Source organism: Perognathus longimembris, chromosome 3, assembly GCF_023159225.1.
Source record: "Perognathus longimembris pacificus isolate PPM17 chromosome 3, ASM2315922v1, whole genome shotgun sequence".
NCBI lineage: Eukaryota > Metazoa > Chordata > Mammalia > Rodentia > Heteromyidae > Perognathus > Perognathus longimembris.
In genome coordinates, this window is record NC_063163.1 from 114,401,795 (window position 1) to 114,421,718 (window position 19,924).

The 19,924-nt window shown below is 50.4% G+C and overlaps 1 protein-coding gene across 3 annotated transcripts in view; it reads left to right on the forward strand.

The window, feature by feature from the left end:
* The window catches only part of Zbtb16 (zinc finger and BTB domain containing 16), a 171,138-nt gene that overhangs the window by 143,335 nt on the left and 7,879 nt on the right, over positions 1-19,924 (forward strand). For all 3 annotated transcript variants that reach the window (XM_048343875.1, XM_048343878.1, XM_048343877.1), the window contains exon 5: positions 14,431-14,601. In XM_048343875.1, the coding sequence (XP_048199832.1) occupies positions 14,431-14,601 (171 nt within the window). The remainder of the gene's footprint in view (positions 1-14,430; positions 14,602-19,924) is intronic.

Genomic DNA, 19,924 nt, shown 5'->3' on the forward strand with positions numbered 1-19,924 from the left:
CAGACTATAGCTAGTGTTTCCAGCAAGAGACCAGGAGGACCTCAAGCCCACCTTCTCTAGGCTGGATCATTTCCTTTTCCTTTGCAGTATCCCCTTAGGCTCCTTAGAGTGAGGATAGGGAAAAACCAAGCAGTAATACCACTGAGTAAATAAGAACCATCAAACAGATTCTCCCTGGAGAGTTTTTCTTCCTGTGAAGATGTTAATTAATATGAATACCCTGTCTTCACATTCCGAGGCAGCCTTTCTGTACAGCGTGTGTAGGGGCTGCCTTTCGAGCCCTGCATAAATTGTGCCTTTGTGGGTGCTTGTCCTTTGGGGAGTGAGTTTCTTTGGAGCGTTAAGACAGACCCTGCCTATGTAGAGATTAAATAAGTAGCTTTGTCTTAAGAGTTAAAATTAATTGCATAATAAGCAAACAACAGTGGAGGTGGGTGAAGATACCATTGGCGTTTGTGCAGTTGCAGTAGAAAAGATGGTACTGTATTCCACAGATTTCCCCCTTCCCATCTCCAACTGCATCTTCTCCTCCTTCCTCATGGCATGGTCCAAGGCCCGAGACTCAGGCTTGCATGGTGTCATCTAAGGGTGATTTCTTTCCCCTTTATACCCAAGGTCTTGAGCTGTCCCCCTGGCCCATTTCACAAGTGCTTTCTTCTCCAGGACCCTCAGAGGGAGAAGTGATCTCTAGCATTCTCTGATGGTGCTGGTTTATCAATAGGCCATTGTTCAAACTACACCCCAGTGACACAGGCTGGGAAAGGAAAGAGGAGCGGACAGATTCAATGTGCCAGGGTGTGCTTAGAAATGGAGGAATCGAGGAGGAATAAAGGGTCGGCAAGGGTAAAGAGGAGACTCAGATTATTAAGAGTGGCTATGACCATGTATCATCCAGGCTTGGCTCTGATGTTCCCGACGTAGAAAACACTGACGAAGAAACTCTATCCTGGGAGAGAGCAGTGCGGAAGCATTCTTGATGTAGGCATCTTCCGGAATGACAGGGTCTTTCATTCTTTCTCTTCCCACTGATCCCTGGGGCTAAGCAAAGTCCTGCAGGCCTTCCATCTGAGCTCAAATTGGAACATTGAGAGTTTTATCAAATTCACGCCCTTCAGTGTTCTTTACCCAGATCCTCCAAATCTGACTCACTCTAATCCAACTGAACAGAAAGTGCCATCCATGTTCTAAATCTCAGTGCCCCCCTCATAGTATCTGAAAAAAAAATGACATCCCCTCTGTAGTCTGAAAAAAAAATGGTTAAGAAAGAGGACTAAGGAGGACCAGGTAAATATTGCTTTTCCCTCTTACATGTGAAGGTACTTTGAACTTGAGAGGTAGAAGAATCAGGAAGGAGTGTCTAAGCAGAGGAAGAAATCTGAAAAGACAGGGGCAGAACTAGGGATCCTTTGCCTGGGAGCCAGTGAAAGAGGTGGGGGGTCAGTAAGGGGGCTGCTCGTGGGACAGGACAGAGAGACTTGTGAGTCTTATTCATGTCAGAGCTGAGGAGTGAGCCTGGCTCTCCTACCGGGTCCTCTTGCAGGACCCCCGTGCCGTAGCCCTCTCCTCCTGTGAGGCTGAGTGTCACTTCTGCTCTTGGTGACAGATAGAAAAGTTTGAAGGACTGGATAGATATTTTGGTCCAAATATTTCTGAGCAGCAGAGTCCCTGGAGGGTTAGGGTTACTTTAGACCAGGATTTTGTTTTTATTTTTGTTTTTTTTGTTGCCAGCCCTGGGCTTTGGACTCAGGGCCTGAGCACTGTCTCTGGCTTCTTTTTGCTCAAGGCTGCTTAGCACTCTGCCACTTGAGCCACAGCGCCACTTCTGGCCCTTTTCTGTATATGTGGTGCTGGGGAATTGAACCCAGGACCTCATCTATACGAGGCGAGCACTGTTGCCACTAGGCCATATCCCCAGCCCTTGTTTTTATTTTTGTAAATTTTGGTAAGATACAGTATGAAGTCGACTATTTGGACCATCTTCAGAGAGTACAATCTACTGGTATTAATGAGGTTGTACTGTCTGGTAAGTGTCTGGTCATCGTGTAAAACTGGAACTGCACACATGAAACCCAGACCCCTCTTCCCTCTCCCTCGAGACTGTCCGATAGTGACATCTAACTTCTCTGTGTCATGGACTCCTTGAAAAGTCTCATGAGGTCTTTGAACAACTCCTTAAGAGTCCTCAGAATAATGTCTGTGAATGCAGGAAGTAAAGGACATAAGATTGTAATGAAAGTATTTAAAAAACCATTTGTACATCAGGTGTGGTGATTCTATCTGTAATCTGAGCACTTGGGAGATGGAGGCAGGAGAACCGAGAATATGACATCCACTAGGGCTAAGCAGTGAGTTCAGAGCCAGCCTAGGGCTACCTAATTGAAAGGCAACATTTGTAGTGTAGTTATTTGTGATTCCTTTGTTAGCCTATTGACTAACAAGATCAAGATGTGAGGGAAAACCATGGTATTTTTGCAAGATTGATCTGCATAAATGGCATGGCAAAGCAAACAGAAAATCTCTATGGTAGCTGACGGCGAGCAAGGTGTTACAGGTACTTAAGAATATGATCCATTGGTTGCCTACCAACTCCTAAATCTCAGCTGGAGATGAGTGAATTTGTTCTCCCTCAAGGTTCCCTGTTACCCTGACTGCCATCTCGGGATGGCTTGGTAGGGAACCCTAGTTTCCTGGTTGAGAAACCCTAGCGAGACGAGCATTTGCAGCCTGTCTAGGGGCAACACAGCGAGCAGGAGTGTGCTGATGAGTAGAGGTTGGTGAATGAATGAGACCCTCCCTGCGTTGGGCACCATAGGAGCCCAGCCAACTGAGAAAGGTGCCCATTCTCCCAGCCAGCCGCCAGCCTGCTGTCTGAGGGGGCGGGGCCAATACCCCACAGAAGTGTGCCTTTGGCAGCTTCCCCCACCCCCTGCCCTCCACCCCCTGGGTCCAAAGACTCCATGCAGAAGGGAGCCATATGCTCCTTTGTAGCCGCACTGCCCTAGTACCGCATCTTCCTGGTGTGAACGCTCGGCTGGCCCTCCAGTGTCGACTGCCCCTCCCCTCCCCCTCCACCCCGTCTCCCACAGCCCACCCAAGCGAACCCAAGTTGTGGGGGGACGAATTCAACGAGTTGGGGGGAGCCCTTTGGAGTTGGGGTGAGTAGAGAATCTTTCAGTAACACCCAACAACCACACACTCAACACAGAAAACTGTTGAAGTCAAATGTCTCAAAGTCAGATCCCTTTTTAGTATGAATTTGCTGTGTCTCATTCTGAGCACTAATTCCAATTTAATTGCAAGTGGCCTGAAGCCTCTTCAATAGGAGTAACAAATGGTTTGATTTTGTAAACTTCATCAGACTGCATTTTAAATGCGACACAGTAGCCCAACTCGAATGCCAATGAAGCACTGGAGTAGCTCTCTGTTTACTAATTATCCGTTTTTACTCCAAGCCACGCTGGCTGGCTTGTCTGATTAAATCGGATTTGTGGGATAGAGAACAGCTAGCAGAGTTTTCTCTATAGTAAACGAGATTGAAACTATGGGCCGCCTGGCTGCACACTGTAAATTATATTTCCTTTTAAAGGGGACGTGTCTCTTTTATTTCTCCGTTGTCCCTCCTGCATATTAAACTTTACAGCACAGAAATGGGCCCCGGCTGCTTCTAGATGCTGCCTCTTACCCCTTCACCTGGTTTGTAGTCCGCTCTCTTCCTGCTTTCCCCGAACTGCTGAAAAGAGAATGATAAGCCGCAGCTCACGACCCCCATCCCACCCTCCATCCTTGTTCTCTTTGAAATCTTTTTCTTTTCTCCGCTTTATGCTGGAACATTGTGTACAAGGGTGCCCAAAATGATAGAGGTTCTTGTAAATCATACAGAGTTAGCCAAAAAAAAAACCAAAACCCAAAAACGAAAAAAAAAAAACAACCCAAGACTCTTAGTAATAGAATCTACAGAGCCTAACAGACTGGGTTTGAACCTTTCAGAGAGAGAGAGAGAGAAAGAGAGAGGCGCAAGAATCAGTGGTCTTAGGCTGGGACATGCATTGGTAACCATTGTTGAAGTAACAACATACATAAATAAAGAGAATTCATTTCTGAAATAGTAAGCGCGTTCTTCTGGTCCATGCTGGAATGACATCCTTCCTTGGCGTTGAGCAAAGTGGACTTAGAAGCCGCTGGTATCCACTGCAGCTCAGTGGCTCAGGCCAGGTAGAGTGTGTGTGTGTGTGTGTGTGTGTGTGTGTGTGTGTGTGTGTGTGTGTGTGTGTGTGTGTGTAGGTTGGTGGTCGTATCCCCAGGGGGAAGGCCAAGCTGGGGAAGAGGGTGAGTTCTCTCCCATTCCCGGACTTGTTCTAGAGTGTAGGAAAAGATTCTGGGAATTGCTCATTTGGTCCTTTGTTGTCCATAAGATGGCAAAGCAGTGGCAATCTCTAGTTCTTTTTGCACGGGCACACACATGCGTGCACGGGCACACCTAACATGAAATATAGGCACCCTGAGTGAGTTAGAACCAGACCACGCTTAAACTCTGCCATTACTGGGACTTGAACTCTAGAGACCCATCTTGCCCTTCCTCTTAATAGCTACCTTTGTGCCCAGAGCTCTTTCTATTTGAATTTGCCTTTGGATGTCCTGCAACATGGAAGATATATATATGTATATGTCCCTTTGGGGCCATTGTGTGTGCCATACAGTACGTGAAGCCTCCCTGGGACTCTGCTAGCCTGGTTACCGTGGGAATGAATGGCCCCCCACACTCTCCAGGCCCACCGTCCTCCTTTTAATTGTTGACAGTAAAAAGCATCTAAATGCTGCTTAATTTGTAGTCATCTTCTGGGGGCAAGGAGAGGAACCATTAAAATGTCAGGAAAATGAATACATCTTCTCTCTCTCTCTCTCTTTTTTTTAAATTTTGTTTATTTACATGGGCTGGTTTTTCTTTCCCTTGCCAATGTTTGTCAGATGTTTAAGTGGATCTGAAACAATCAGGATTTCATTACATTGAGTTACTGGGGCCCCAGCCCCTGCTCCCTGCCCTCCTCCATCCTGTCACCCTGGGACTCTGTCTTGTCCTGCCTCTCTTTCCTCTGGTCTGTTCTCTTCCACCTTGGCCCTCTGCCTCCACTTCATTGCATTAGGGCTTACCAAAAGCTTTAAAGAGAGTCCAGTTGAAGTGGTCTGGACCCTGGAGGACTTAGGTGACTCTGGGGGATGCTGGGGAAGTTGACGACTATGAAAATAGGCTTGGAGCATGCCAGTGAGGATGGAGACCAGGGACCACATAATGTACCAGTAAGGAAATGGGGTCTTCTCTCCAGGTTGAAGCTCTCAGCCCTTCACTAAGTTCTGGACACAGCTGAGACCTAGAGATGGGAGACGCATGCTAAGGAAATGGTGCCATTAAATTGACAGGGCCAGACCACTAACTCGCCCTCTATGCATTGTTGCTATTGCCTTAGTTTGGATTATGGGAGGAAAGTCCCTGTTCCCCAGCCAGCCTTCATCCCAGGTTCCTCAGACCCAGCTACTCAAGCATGGCCCCCAAGTGCATGTGCATGGCTACCCGTCTGCAGCACACCTCCTGGAAGCCTTTCACGTTCTCGCAGGGCCAGCTTTCCCATCTTCCTAGGACCTCCCATCTCATCCCCCTTCTCCTCTTCCTCCTCTTCCTCTTTCTTGAGATCTCCATCCTCCCCCCCCCCCCGCCCGCCTGCCCACACACACTGAAGTTTGAACTCAGGTCCTCTAAGTCATAGAGACCACTTGAGCCATGCATGCCCCCAGTCCCTTTTGCTTCAGTAGTTTTTTTCAGATTGTATCTCATGCTTTTGCCCAGGCCAGATCTCAGATTGAGATCTTCCTGCCTCCACCTCCTGTGTAGCTGGGATCACAGTCATGTATTACTACCCGCCCTTGTTTCTTCCTGTAGTCCTCAGGCAGCCTTACTTCACAGAGAGTAACAGGCCTCCCACTGTCCACAGTGGTCTGAAGCAGGGGGCCCAGAACTTCTGTCTACCTGCCACCAGCCCGCCCACTCTGCGAGGGGTAGGAGCTCCTGCACTTGAGAAACCTGCAGAGTCGACGGCGTCCGTCCTTTGAGCTTTACCCCAGAGGAAAAAGCAGGGTCTTCCCTGAGTGTTGGAAATGGCCGTGATCTCCACCTGCCTCAGAACCCCAATCATCCCTTCTCCCACACCCGTCCGGCCAGTTGGGGCCCGCCCCTGGGAGGCTCTCACATCAGAACTCAGGGCGAGGCCTGGCCCAGCCTCTGCACAAGTTATCTCCTGCAGTCCTCTCAGGACTGTTGAAGTTGGTCCAATTTTTCAATCGTGGGCCAATTAGTTTCACAAATGGGGGCCCCCGTGGTGCCAGGGCACATTTGTTCCGGGCCTGCGCACTGGCCGGGCCCCATTGTCCTACCTTCTACCCCCGTGTGGGCCCATTGTCCTCGCCCCCAGCGGGCGCTGCTGGCCGCTGATTTATATGGGCAGGCGTCCCGTGGGCTCCCGGCTTCCCGCCACAGCTGGCCGAGGTGCTTAAGGCCTTGGACCCCCTGACCTTTGCCCCAGTCCTGCTGTCATTTTGAAAGTTACAGACCAGAAAGCTGCATACTTCTCCGGATTTACTTTCCACCCGGACACATTACCACCTTCCCCAGGCACAAGCGCACGCATTCATGGTTGTGCTCTCTCCTCCTCTCCTCTTCTTCCTTTCTCTCTCCCTCTTTTTCTCTCCCTCCGCTCTCACAGTAGAAGTGTTGAGTTCGCTCGAGACTATCTAGCAAGGCGCAGCCTCTGGGTTGGGAAGTCTAGAGGCCGGGACGCATGCAGCAGGTGGCAGGCAGTCTCTGTGGAGACACAGAGGTTCTGGCATTCCCACACATTGCCTCTGCTCCCCAGATTCGTGAGCTCAGGATCTGAGGAATGGAAGGAATGCCCAGGACGCCTGCACCCTAGAATGGGCCCAGCCGACAAGGTGCACTGAGCTTGGGGGTGGCTGTGTACCCTGACGTCAGTGCCCGTCTCCAGCCACCCCCTTTCATCTGCCTCTCGCACACCAAAATGTCCCGCTTTTTCTCCCTTTACCTCCTTCCTATCTTTCTTTTCCATCCTTTTCCTGTTGCCCACTTCCCCCAGTTTCTCCCCTTCCTCGGTTGGTTTGTTGGAGTGATTGACGAAATTAGCAAATCCATTCATGTTACTTTTATTGTGCAGGTCTCAATAAATCCCGCGTGTCCAGGGCGCACCTTAATGAGCTAGTGAGCTGACAAATTTGTTTACTGTAGCTGGAGGTGCGGTGTAATGAAATGCGCCTGTGTCTGGGCTCACTGCTAAACAAATACACCGTTTCCGGGAGCCGGCTCTGCGAGCTGCCACTGCCGGAGGAGGCAGCTACATTCCCCAAGAGACTGAAACTGGGGTGTGTGTGTGTGTGTGTGTGTGTGTGTGTGTGTGTGTGTGTGTGTGTGTGTGTGTTGAGAAACTGCAGTCACTCATCCATTGCTTAGTTTCAAAACAAATTTGAATCCGCTGCCCACACTCCTCCCTCCCCTGTGTTGTTATCCGGCAAGGATATATAAAGTTGACTGATGATATATAAACCCATAAACTCTTCCTTTCCTCTGGTGGCAATACAGAAGTGCACATGGCCTTCCAAAGTTCTAAGCAGATACAAAGGGAAAGAAGAAGACCAAGCAAGGCTAGGATAGGAAGACTGAAAATATAAACAAGGCACTCAGTCTGAAGCTTTGCCACTTCTGGGGTGGTTTGGAAAGATGAGTGCTAATTTAGTTTAAGTAAGACCTTCCATCCTGCCCCAAGGGGAGGAGTGGTCAATGGGGGCAAAGGGGCTAGTAGGATTGGTTCCCCCCTCATTTACCCCTCAGACCCCAGAGGAAACCAGGAGGGAGCCCCTAGCCCTTTAGCTCCAAGAGATCTCTTGAGAAGGAGCCAAATCCTAACTGATGGCTTAGGGGGGGAAGTCAGAGCGAGGAACGAGGAAAGACCACAGATGTTATGGGCTGGATGGGCTTTTGTTTCCTTTCTGCCTTGTCCACACACACACACACACACACACACACACATATACACACACACCACCTCAGCCTCTTAAGATGCAGACAGAGCCTTCCTGCCTCTGGTGTGACTCAGCCTGTGCTGCCTGTCTATATGAGAAACAGTGGATGATACAGCTTTGCCACCTTCTTCGACAACAACAACCTGGAGGCAAAGCAGAAGAAAGACGGAGAAAGCGGGGGGGAATGGAAGGAGAGGAGCCGCAATTTAAAGTGATGGCTTTGGTGTATGGTCGGGAGCTGGGCCTGAGGGTGGAAATGTCTTAGGAAAGAGAGAGAAGAGAAAGACATGTCTGCAGGAGTGGGGGAATGGATGGGGGTAGTGGGAGAGGCTTCCAGTTTAAACCAAGATTTACACACACACACACACACACACACACACACACACACTTTTTTAAAATCTTCAGCCAGGTGCATGTAGCTCATGCCTGTAACCCTAACTATTCAGGAGACTAAAATCTGAGGATAGCATTTCAAAACCAGGTGTGCAGGAAAGTTCCTGAGACTCATCTCTTCGCCACCCAAAGGCTGGATGTAGAGCCGCGGCACAAATGGTAGAGACTCAGCCTTGAGTGGAAAAAAGTTCAAGGATAGCACCCAGGTTCTGAGTTCAAGTCCTAGTACTGGGACCAAAGAAATATATATTTTCTTCCTCCAGGAAGAAGGAGCCATTCAGGGTAGAAGGGGAGGCCCTCAACCCTTCTTTGTTGGATGAAGTTGGCCATGAGAAGACCACCTGTGACCCATGTTCACACACACACACATGCATGTGCACACACCACACACCGACATGCGCACGCACACACACATACACACACATACACACACACACACACACACACACACACGTCAGCCCAGCCGGCTTACCATAAAAAGCAGGAGTATATTTAGATCCCTCTGCTCCTTTGATTAGGAAACAGCTTATAGAGGAAGATAATAAGAGCTTTGCTCCAAGAAGGTGTAGCACCTGAGCACCTTCTCCAGCTGTGTGCCCCTCCGATCAGATCCTTCCCTTCCTTTCTATTAAAGAGCTAATTGGTATGGAAATGACACAGGTGTAAACACGAAGGTTTTGTGTCTGGTAATTTCAGACCCCGTCATCACCTAGGTGAGATAAATACCCTAGACTCTGTCACCCCTCCTGCCTCCTGTTCTATCTTGCCCTGGCTTTCTACCTTATTTTTTTTTTCCTTTTCTAAAATTAAACTTGGGAGTCTGTGAGTTGAACATGCTCTGCATCCCAGATTGGCCCTGCTGTCATTGGAGGAGTCTGGTGGGGGTCACTTCCTTCTGGGATAAGAGTGTTGTAAATGGATCCCAGAAACCTGCAGAGGCTGCTGGAGCCAGGTTCCAAGCCCACCCATGCCAGCTCCACTCCATTGTTCTCATTTAAACGCACCCTGGGCAGATGTCCTGGGAAAGCAGAATAAGGTAGACCTTACTCATTTTCTGGAAGAGTAGGGAACAGTCTGGTTTCTTGGCCTGGTGACTTAAATTCCTTGGGCAGAGGCTGATTTTTACATCTGATTTACATCAAAGTATAGGTACTCATAGAAAATGTTTTAATACATATTTAGGATTTCTGTCCTCAAAAATACATTATCAGCTGGGCACTGGTGGCTCACACCTGTAACCCTAGCTACTCAGGAGGCTGAGATCTGAGCATTGAGGTTGGAAGGCAGCCCGGGAGAGAAGTTCGTGAGACTCTTATCTCCAATAAACGACTCAGAAAAGGCTGGACGTAGCCCTGTGGCTCAGTGGTAGAGTGGCTAGCCTTGAAAATAAGAATGTCGGGGACAGCACCCAGGCCCTGAGTTCAAACTCTAGGAATAGTACTATACACACACACACACACACACACACACACACACACACAAACACACACACGTATATATGTATATATGTGTATGTGTATACATATGTGTGTATATACATGCGTACGTACAGTAGCCTTATTGCAACACTATGAAGTCAGTATTGGGTTATGGATTCTAGGTTCTCAGTAAATAAACTGAGATGGAAGTCTGCTGGTCAGCTTTCTGTCACCCTTGAGATAATTAGCTTGTGAACAGGTTTGGGCTCACAATTTTGCAAGTTCTAGTCTGTAATCAATTGGCCCTGTTGCCTATGAGGAGGAAGGAGCTCGAAGTGGAACAGACTTCCTGCCCCATGGCTAGGAAGTCAATGAGAGGGGAACAGGAGGGACTGAGCTGCCCTTCAAGTGCCCTTGAAGGTGTCTTCTTAGGGCATGCCTCCATTGTCCTAACGACCTCCCTCTAGGTGCCATCTCTTAAAGTCCCCAAGCTAAGATTAAGCCTTTAACAGATGGGTCTTCAAGGGTTCAAGCCACATCCCAGCCATACCAAGGGTCAAGCTACTTATGAGTGGCTCATGCCTGTAATCCCAGCTACCCAGGAGAGAGAGACGATCAGGATTCTAGGCCAGCCTGAACAAAACAGTAAATGAATGCCCACATTTCAGTCAATAAGCAAGATGTTATGCACCTATGATCCCAGCTATATCGAAGACTATAGGTAGTAGGATTGTGATCTAGGCCAATCTGGGCAAAAGTGCAAGACCTTTTCAGATACGAAAAGTAACTAAAGCAAGAAAGGGATTGAGGACGTAGCCCAAGGGGTAGAGCACTTGCTTATCAAGCGTGAAACCTTGAGTTCAGTAGTCCGGCAACACACACACACACACACACACACACACACACACACACACACCTCTCCCTGTCCTAGGATATTAAAGCCAAAAAGAGCTCTATTCGGAGCCACGAGTAGAGTTCTCAGCTGGCTCCACTGTCAGGTGGGTGGACTGGGCCTCCTATGGTCTGAGCAGCAGAGCTCAGAGTGGCTGGGTCATCAGACGCACACCAGCCCGATGAGAAAAGGCCTCAGTGAGATCCGCCGCCTGTGCATCACTGGGAATGTGTGGGAAGAGCTCCGCCGAGGCCTCCTCCGTGGACTTTGGTCTGTCTCTGTAGGATGGCTCCAACCACAATCATCCTCCCTCCTTTGTAATTGTTCCATGGCCCCTTATTTATTTTCCAATTAACATGTATTTTGGGGGGTGCCTATCCGCATCAGGCCTCTTGCTCTAGGTTGGGGAACATAAAGTGACAGTTCCTGCTAGGGAGACTTCTAATCATGTAGGAGTCTTACAATCTCAAAAAGAAATGCCGTAAAGGTTTTATGTGTTACAACGGTGAGAACTCACTAGACGATGCTGTCCTTGGCCCTGAGTCCTAAATGGTGTAACTCATGCAGGATGCTTTCGCCGGGGCTGGCTTCCTGGAAGAAGCAACCCAAAGTCCATAAAACAGTTTAGGGTTGGATGTTGTGCAGGGCTGCCAGGATTCGTGCTCTGGGCTGGACACTGCACCAGGGTGTCCGGCTGAGGGAGAAATGGAGACTTCAACCCAGAGCTCTCCTCGCTGGCCACAGGTGAGGATCTGCACCTGCTTATCCAGAAGGCACATGGTGGCTCTGCCACCACCGCACGGCTCTGAAGCTTCCAAGCATCTTCTTTAACCTTCTCAACAACCACCACTCTTGTCCACCAATTTGATGGACATTCTCTGGACCGAGAAAGTTCAATGACTTCATGCCACAAGGCAAATGAAGCGGCAGAGTTAGGGCCACTGCTTCCTTTTTCCTCCCTTTGTCTTTTCCTCTCTTTAAAAATTGTTATTGGACTGTTTTTTCCCCCCCCTTGGTGTTAGGATTTGAACGTAGATCTTTGTACTCAGTAGACAGGCACTCTACTATGTGAGCCATGCTCCTAGCCTTTTTTGTGCTTTGGCTATTTTTGGGGTGGGGGGGATAGGATCTTGAATTTTTGACTAGGGCCAGCCTCAGGTGACAATTCTTCTTGGCTGAGATGGAGTTTTATTCACTTGGTCAAGGATGGCTTTGACCTCTGAGGTTCTCCTACTCTTTACCTTGTGAGTAGCTGGGATTACAGGCTTGAGCTCAGGACCTGGGTGCTATTCCCTCAGCTTTCCTTCTGAAGACTGACACTTGACTTAAACTGAACCACACCCCCATCTCTGGCTTTGTCACTGGTTAATTGGAGGTAAGAGTCTCAAGGACTTCTTGGGCTGGATTAGAATGGCAGTCCTCAGGTCTCAGCTTCCTGAATAGCTGGGATGTCAGGCGTGAGCCACTGACCACCTGGCTTGATGCTTGGATTTCTGAAGGCCATTTCCATGCAGCAAAGCTCTCCCTTTCCCCAGGGGAACCGGCCCTGAGGTTCCTCAAGTAGAGAGCAGAACTTAGGCTAGGCGTTAAAGAGAGCGGAGTGCTCTAATGCTGCCAGTCCCTTGTCGCTCTCCACATCTTACTGCAGCTAATGAATTGCTAATACAATTTTCTAGATAATTTTATTTCCATAGCCCCACATTTTAATGTGTTTCCAAAAGCTAGCATTTATTTGCTTAATCTCCCAGTGTAATAGAATCTGCCCTGACTCATCATACATGCGAACAATCAGCTAGGCAGAAACGACAGCAAATTGTTTAATAACTGAAATCCAGTCTTGAGATTTTTAAGTTGCATGCACCAGTAGCTTCTCTTGTGTCTCATCCACTCTCCCTCCCCCCACCCACACTTCCCTGGGTGTTTTTTTTTTCCCCTCTTGTTTTAATAATCTTTTCCTATCACTCTATGCTCTTCCTAGCTGAAGAATGGAGCAAGGGGATAGAAAGCCTCCAAGCTTCCATCCCATCCCCTCTGAGCCTTGATTGGTGGCTAGGTGGCTAGGGAGACCCCCTTTGCTTTGTGTGATATCTCTGGAAAAGGACAAGAGACGGTGGGTGGACGTTGCAATATTTCCTTTCTAGCTGGTGACCACATAACTTTGTACCTGTTGACAAGGTATGGGACTGGTTGGCTGGGAGCTGAGTACCACTCCTCCATACACAAGCCCAGGTCCTATAGAGCTGCCTTCTAGGAATTTTATTCCCTCCTGTTCTCAAAGTCCCTGCCCTGGTTAGTGGTAGCACCAGAGCCATCAACTCCTTTGCCCCTTTGGGGCCGTTTGTCCCTGCCATTGTTCTGTGTGGTATACTGCCCTCCATTGCTAGCACCCACCAGTTTGAGCTGTTATAGCATATAACCGTAGACTGGGTGATTGAGACCCAAGTAATGGTATGGTTGGGTTTTGGTGAAGGTCTTTTTTGTTTTTCTGGTTGCAGATTGCTAACTTTAGACAGTATCTTCCTGTGGTGGAGGTCAGTCAGCGCCCTGAGCTCCTATTAATAAGGGCACCTATTATATCCTGAGGGCTCCATTCTCATGACCTAGAGTGCCTACCACTGCCTCTCATCACTGTCACATTGAGAGTTGGGTTTTCAACACATTCATGTTGAGGGGGACACAAATCTGCTGCCCGTAGCAACCAGTCCTGTGACCCTGCAGTGCCAGTTCGGTGGCATCTGAGCCGTGGGTGTACGTGGAACTCCGTGATCTGACTAGTTTTCCTGGCTCGTCACCATCCCTGGACCCGCCCTTCGTGTCACCTGCTCTGAAATCAGCCTGCGAGTGTTGCTTTAGCCTGGCATGGGTGCCCCATCTCCCATCCTTGGCTTGATTCCTTCAGCTCTCCTTGGAGTCACACTGTCTTATCTGTCCTTTAGAACGTGTTGACGTAACCAGGGTCCACGCTAGCCTGGGACCTGCCGTCTCTGCCCGGTCTTAGCGTCCCCTGGTCAGCTCCACAGGGAGGGACGTGGTTTCAGGCCATCCTGAGAGAGGAGGGCTGGCAGATTGGAGCAGCATCTAGGGGCTTGGATAGAACGAAAGGGTAGAGGACCGAAGCTGTCTGGGTCTGCCCTGTGAGGTGGGACCAGAGCCCCTCTGGGCTGAGCTGGATGTGTAGGCTCGGGCAGTCCTCCTGGGGTTCCATCCGTGCCCCCTGCACCCCGCACATCCATCCTGAAGATCGCAAAGGAGGCACAAGGAGACGCCTGCACCTGAATACTGTCTGCATACAGCTGTCTGCACGCCTGGCCTAGTCAGCGCGCTCTATGGGGTGGGCGCTGTGGGTTCGAGAGGGCACCGGTGCTGGTGGAAATCCTCAGGTTGAAGCAAAGGCTGCCGTGTCACAGATGTTTACCCGGACACCGCTCCTGTGCATGCTGACCAGGCTGGACTGGCCCCCTTCCCTGACCACCTTCCCTGTGCCCGCCCCATGGGGCAGATGTGCCCACACTTGGTACCACCCAGACATCCTGCTGCGGGGGGCGGGGGGTGTGGAGGCTGCAGGCCTCAGGCCGGCTCCTCGAGCAATGGCAACCCCACCTCTGTGTCTCCACCCTCACGAGTGTCTCCTGCTGCTGTCTCCTGCAGGCACGGACATGGCCGTCTTCTGTCTGCTGTGTGGGAAGCGTTTCCAGGCGCAGAGCGCGCTCCAGCAGCACATGGAGGTCCATGCCGGCGTGCGCAGCTACATCTGCAGCGAGTGCAACCGCACCTTCCCCAGCCACACGGCTCTCAAACGCCACCTGCGCTCGCACACAGGTAGGAAGGCCTTCGGGAGGTGGGCGGGTGAGGCATTCTGGGAGCCCACGTGTCTGGACTTCATCTCCAAAGATCTAGGGTGCACGCAAAAGGCTCGGGCGCCTCCAGCCTTTCTGGGCTCCTGGGTTGGACACAGGTTCCTCCTGTAGTGCCAGCCAGTGTTGACCTTTCCCCCATCCCACGTGTCCAGCACAGAGGAAGGAGGTTCACTTAAGAAATCAGATTCTTCAAGTCCCACTCAGAAACAGAGTCAGTGGTCCAGAGCAGGATCCAAAACTCCGGCCTAACTAAGCAAGTGCTCTCGAGAGCTTCTGAGGCAAAGCAGACCAGAGCGGGTTCTGACAACAGCTGGCCTGCTAGTAGGGCTCAAGGCTGCCATAGTTCTCGCCATTCTCACCACGTCCCCCCTCTCCCCCCCCCCCCGCCATTCTACCTCCACGAGTGATGTCAGAGTCAGCCTGGGGCTCTGGACGGCCCGTGAAAGCCATCCATCGCTCTCGGATCCTAGCCACTTGGGAGGCAGAGAGAGGGAGGACTGGAATCAGCACCTGGCTGGGGGAAAAGTCAACAAGGCCTTGGGAAACAGGCTGGGCGTAACCATACATACTTGTAATCCCAGCCATGCAGACGGGAGAAATAGGAGGACCTTGGTCCTGGGTGGGTGGCCAGTGTGAGGGTGCAAAACCCAATCTGAAACATAAACTCAGGTTAAGAAAAAAAAAGTGGGGGGGGGCAGCTGAGGGGTGTGACTTGTGTGGTAGAGTACTTGCCTAACGTGCATGAGGCCCCGAGTTCAATCCAAGAGCCACCCAGAAAAAGAAAAAAAAAAAAGTACTTTTCTCCACAATAGCAGAAGGCTTCTGTCTGTGCCTTCATGTTGTTTGGGAGTGCCAAGGAAGGTATTTAAACAATGCACCACGCTATGTTCACCCACAGATGGGGTGAGAGGCGGGGTGTGAGTCAAGGAGACTGGGCCAGGTGCCCAGATACTGACCCATCCCTGCCACCGACCTCTAAATTTAGGAGATGAGACACTTGGTATGTGAGGGCCGGGAGGCCGCTGCTTCCCCGCAGCAGACTTTGGGCAAGAGAATAGGGGGCTTACATTTCTTCTTTCCCCTTAAACAAGAATAGGGATCTTCTCCCACCGCAACTGGGTAAATGAGTGTCCATTTTTGAATCTGTGTGTGTGTGTGTGTGTGTGTGAGTGTGTGTCTTCCGTCCTGGTTTTAAGAGTGTGGGTGGGTGGAGAGGGGGCAGGTGACTCATTCCTGAGGGGGAGGGTAGAGACCTCAACATGCCTCACAGAGGGATCAAGGGTAGGACTCCCTTTCTGTCCTCATTCTCAAGTCCTGTCACAGCTGAGATTGAGAATGAAGCCAAACCCTACGTGGGTGACAGACCCTGCTGGAGGAGGAGAGAGAGGACTTGGCTGTCGTGGCTGGCTAGCACAAAGCCTCCTCACTCCGCAACCTACCTGGGCCCTCACTTCTATCCTCCTTCGAGGAGCATTATAGCAGCAGATGTGAACTGATCACCAGGTGCTTAGATGTCTATACCTGGGATTGCTTGGGGGGGGGGGGTGTATGGCAGACCCAAAGGGTATAGGCCCCAAGGAGGAAAAAAATGGTACCCAGAACTTTCTCCATGGTGACTGCATAAGGATCTCCCAGCAACCGTGGGCACCTTCCTACCTCAATGGGTCCCCTAGTCTGCCTTAGGAAAGACAGCCCAGGTACCTTGCAGCGCCTGGGTCAAGTCATTTGGCCTCCTGTGACTTGAATGATGGTCGTCCTGGTAAGTCCACCCAGGATAGGTTCCACATCCCCTTCAAAGACATGAACCCGTCTATGTTCATACTGCTTGTCCCGGTGTCAGTAACTGGGAAAGATCTGTGGAGAGGGATAGGAGCTGAGGGGAGCCTTTGCTTATTCTAGGGAATGGAATGAATGTGTGCCCGCATGCGTGCGCGCGTGCACACACACACACACATACACACACACACTGGCTTTATATAGGCCTTGAACCAACCCCCCCCCCCACACACACACATACACACATAGACACAATACCTCATTACTATTCTGTTGTTCTTGGCCCATTTGCTACCGGGGCCAGGCATTTAGCACAGCAGCTGTGTTTGGTAGGTTTGTCCAGCCGTGCTCTTGGCATTGATGGATCCCTGATTCACATGGCTCATCATATAATAAACTCTCAGCTGCGCTGAAGGGAGGGGCCGAGAGGGAGGGCCCAGGAGTCGAGGGGCTGGAGCCGAGGAGGGGGTGGAGATACTGGGCCTGGCCAAGGCTAGGGAAACCACCAGGTAATGGTAGAGGAAGGGGGGGGGGAGGTCACAGGTGCACTGGGCAGGCCAGAGGGGCTCTAATTAGTCTCGTTTGTCCTGCACTTAATGTCAAGCTCATTAACAAGTCTACAGAGTTAATCAACATACCACAAATTGGATTTTGAGTCCTGCCGCCAGTTTTGTGTACATTATGGCCACACTGGCACGATTAGCTTTGGGGTGAGGGTTGCAGGCTGGGTGATTATCTGACTGCAAAACGTGGGTGGGTGGGGAGGTGACTTGTCTTTTTCTTTTTTTCTTTTTTATCCCAAGTTCTTTTTATTCCTTTCCCTGGGCAGGCTCGAGAGAGTCCCCATTTAAACTCATTTAACATGCGATCCACTTCATAATTAAATTCATAAAAAAAAAATCTGATCAAACAAACCCCTCTGTTGTTGGTTAAACTCTTAGGGCCCCCTCTGGAGGTGAAAAACACACACAAGCCATCAACCCCCCCCCCCCCCCGCCCCCGTCGCCTCCCCAGGGGCCGGGTGGCTGCCGATGTACGTTTTAATTACCGGCTCTGGCTGAAGTCTCACACGGCCCTTGCTTTATTTATTTATTTATATCTTAATGAGGATACTGAATCTTTGATTAAAGTCGTAATCGTTGCTGATTCGGTAAGGGAGGAGGGGGAGGAATTGGATGTCAGACCAGACGGGGCCACGTGCGCAGACACAGAGATTGAGTGGCATGCAAGTACACACACACACACACACACACACACACACACACACACACAGCCAATTAGTGCCAAGGCCTACACGGGCCTCCCTTCCCTTGGGCTCAGCGAGGCCGGGGAACGAGCATTCCTGGCAGCAGGAAGATAGGCAGGCACTGATTTCCCCAACCAAGAACTCCAGGACTCAGCCTTATCTCCAGATCACCCTTGAGGACCCCCACAATCCAGCCGTACCTCTGAGCCAGGTCACACCTTGTGGATTGATAGGACCTGGATGGAGAGATGGGCTGCACTCTTTGAGTTTCCTTGATAGAGATTACGTACGCCCCCCCCCCCCACACACACCCATTTTGCTCTCAGTGCTATTTGCAAATCTTCCACCCCTGAGAGAGGCTGCCAGTGAACAGATCCCGGCATCCACTCCCCACAGAGCCTTAAAAACCCTTCAGAGCCATCAGAGGAGATGAGGATTTATGTAGGCATGGGGCTTGCATTCGGGAAGGGGGAGGTTTGGTTAGTGGCCTGCGGATGAGAGAGAGAAAGAGGAGAGAGTAAAATATCATTTTAAAGAGGAAGTGAAGGCACAGGCATGCGAGTCTATAAGGAGAAGGACAATTTATGCCCAGGCACGAGCACAGTTTGACATGGGGATAATGAAAAAACGTAGGTCATTGTGGATGACTTAAACCTTCAGCAGCTGAAGAAAATGTATGAAATGCGGAGGACATTACACGGTTGGCAGCCCCGCACATCTGCAGAGGGACAAGTGAAATACAGTGGGCCATTCTTTACCATAAACTGTGGTTGTTGGAGATGCAGCCCAGAGAAATTGTAATTACAGTGACAAGACGAATCAGCGATATTTAAATATTCATGAACAAAGTCTAGGGTGATCAATCTATCTTTATTGTCTGCGCCTTCACTCCTGTAATAAATAAGTAGCTCGAGTCCTCACCTTGCACCTTTCGTAACACCCCTCACTTTGGGCTCCGTAGGCAAGCTGGTGAACCCCACATCCTATCCTCCCTCCCTCCAGAAAGTCAAGAGTGGGGCACCCTCCCCCCCAGAAAAGACACTTAACCGGCATAGATTTCAGACTGAGGGAGGATAGACACTTCACCCCAGCATTCTCTGGGCATCTCTCGGAAGTCCCTCCTGACGACTGAATACTGGGGCTACCAAGACGCATGAGGGCTCACTTCTCACCTTCCAGATGCTTCCGTTTTAGAGTTAGAGGTGTGGTCTCCTGCCAGTCAGTGCGGTATAGCATGTCATTCAGTGATTGAATGAATGAGCACCAGAGCGAGGTACCAGATCAGAACTTGAATCCCAGCTCAGCTACTTTCCGCTAGCTAGGTGACTTTGGGGACGAGACTGAAGTATCTCCAAGCATCTCCACTTTTTTTTTTCTCATCTGTTAAATGAAAATAATGTCTTTCAGGTGGCCTTTATGATTACATGGTGTATTCTTAGCATGGCAGTGAGCCCTCCGCATGTATGTAGGGCCCATTTTAATGGGAAAAGTACCCTAAAGAAGAAAGTGGGAGCTGGATGCTGGAGGCTCATGCTTGTAATCCTAGCTGCTTAGGAGGCTGAGATCTGAGGACTGTGGTATTACAGCCAGCCCAGGCAGGAAAACCTGTGAGACTCATTTCTGTGGCTCAGATGGTGGTAGAGCCACCCGCCTTGACCAAAAAAAAAGAAGCCACACGAGAGCATGACACCCTGCATTCAAGTCCTACTACGGACACGCAAATAAAAGAAAAACAGTGTCCTTTCTTCAGACCAGGGGGCTCAGAGCAAACGTCCCAGCTAGAGTGCCATGGGAGCTAGGCTTTGAAGATAACTTGGAGTTCATGGGCGAGAGAGTGGGGGGAGGGAGGAAGAAACTAAACAGGAAATAGCTACATTGGACAGTAGAGGAGGGGAGAAGTGGGAATGTTTGGGGGACAATGAGAGGTAAGAGAATTTTTTCATGGGTACAGTGGTCAGGCCGGAATGGCACTTGCGCCAGTAGTTCAGGTCTCAGGGCCCCTAAGCCTGCCCTGCCCTCGCGGAGCCCGCTTTCAGAAGACTGGGGTTCCTCGCTGAGCCAGCTGGGACTGGCGGTTACCCCGTGGGTGACTGCCGGGTCGCTGTCACCTGTGGACGTTCACGTCCTGAGGGTGGGCAGAGGCTGTGGATCTGAAGTCACCTCCGGAGGGGGTACACATAGTCAGCCTCACTCTCCTGTGCACCAACGGTGCCCCTCTTAGAGAGGAGACGGAGAGAGGCAAGGGCCTCCCTCACCCAACCCC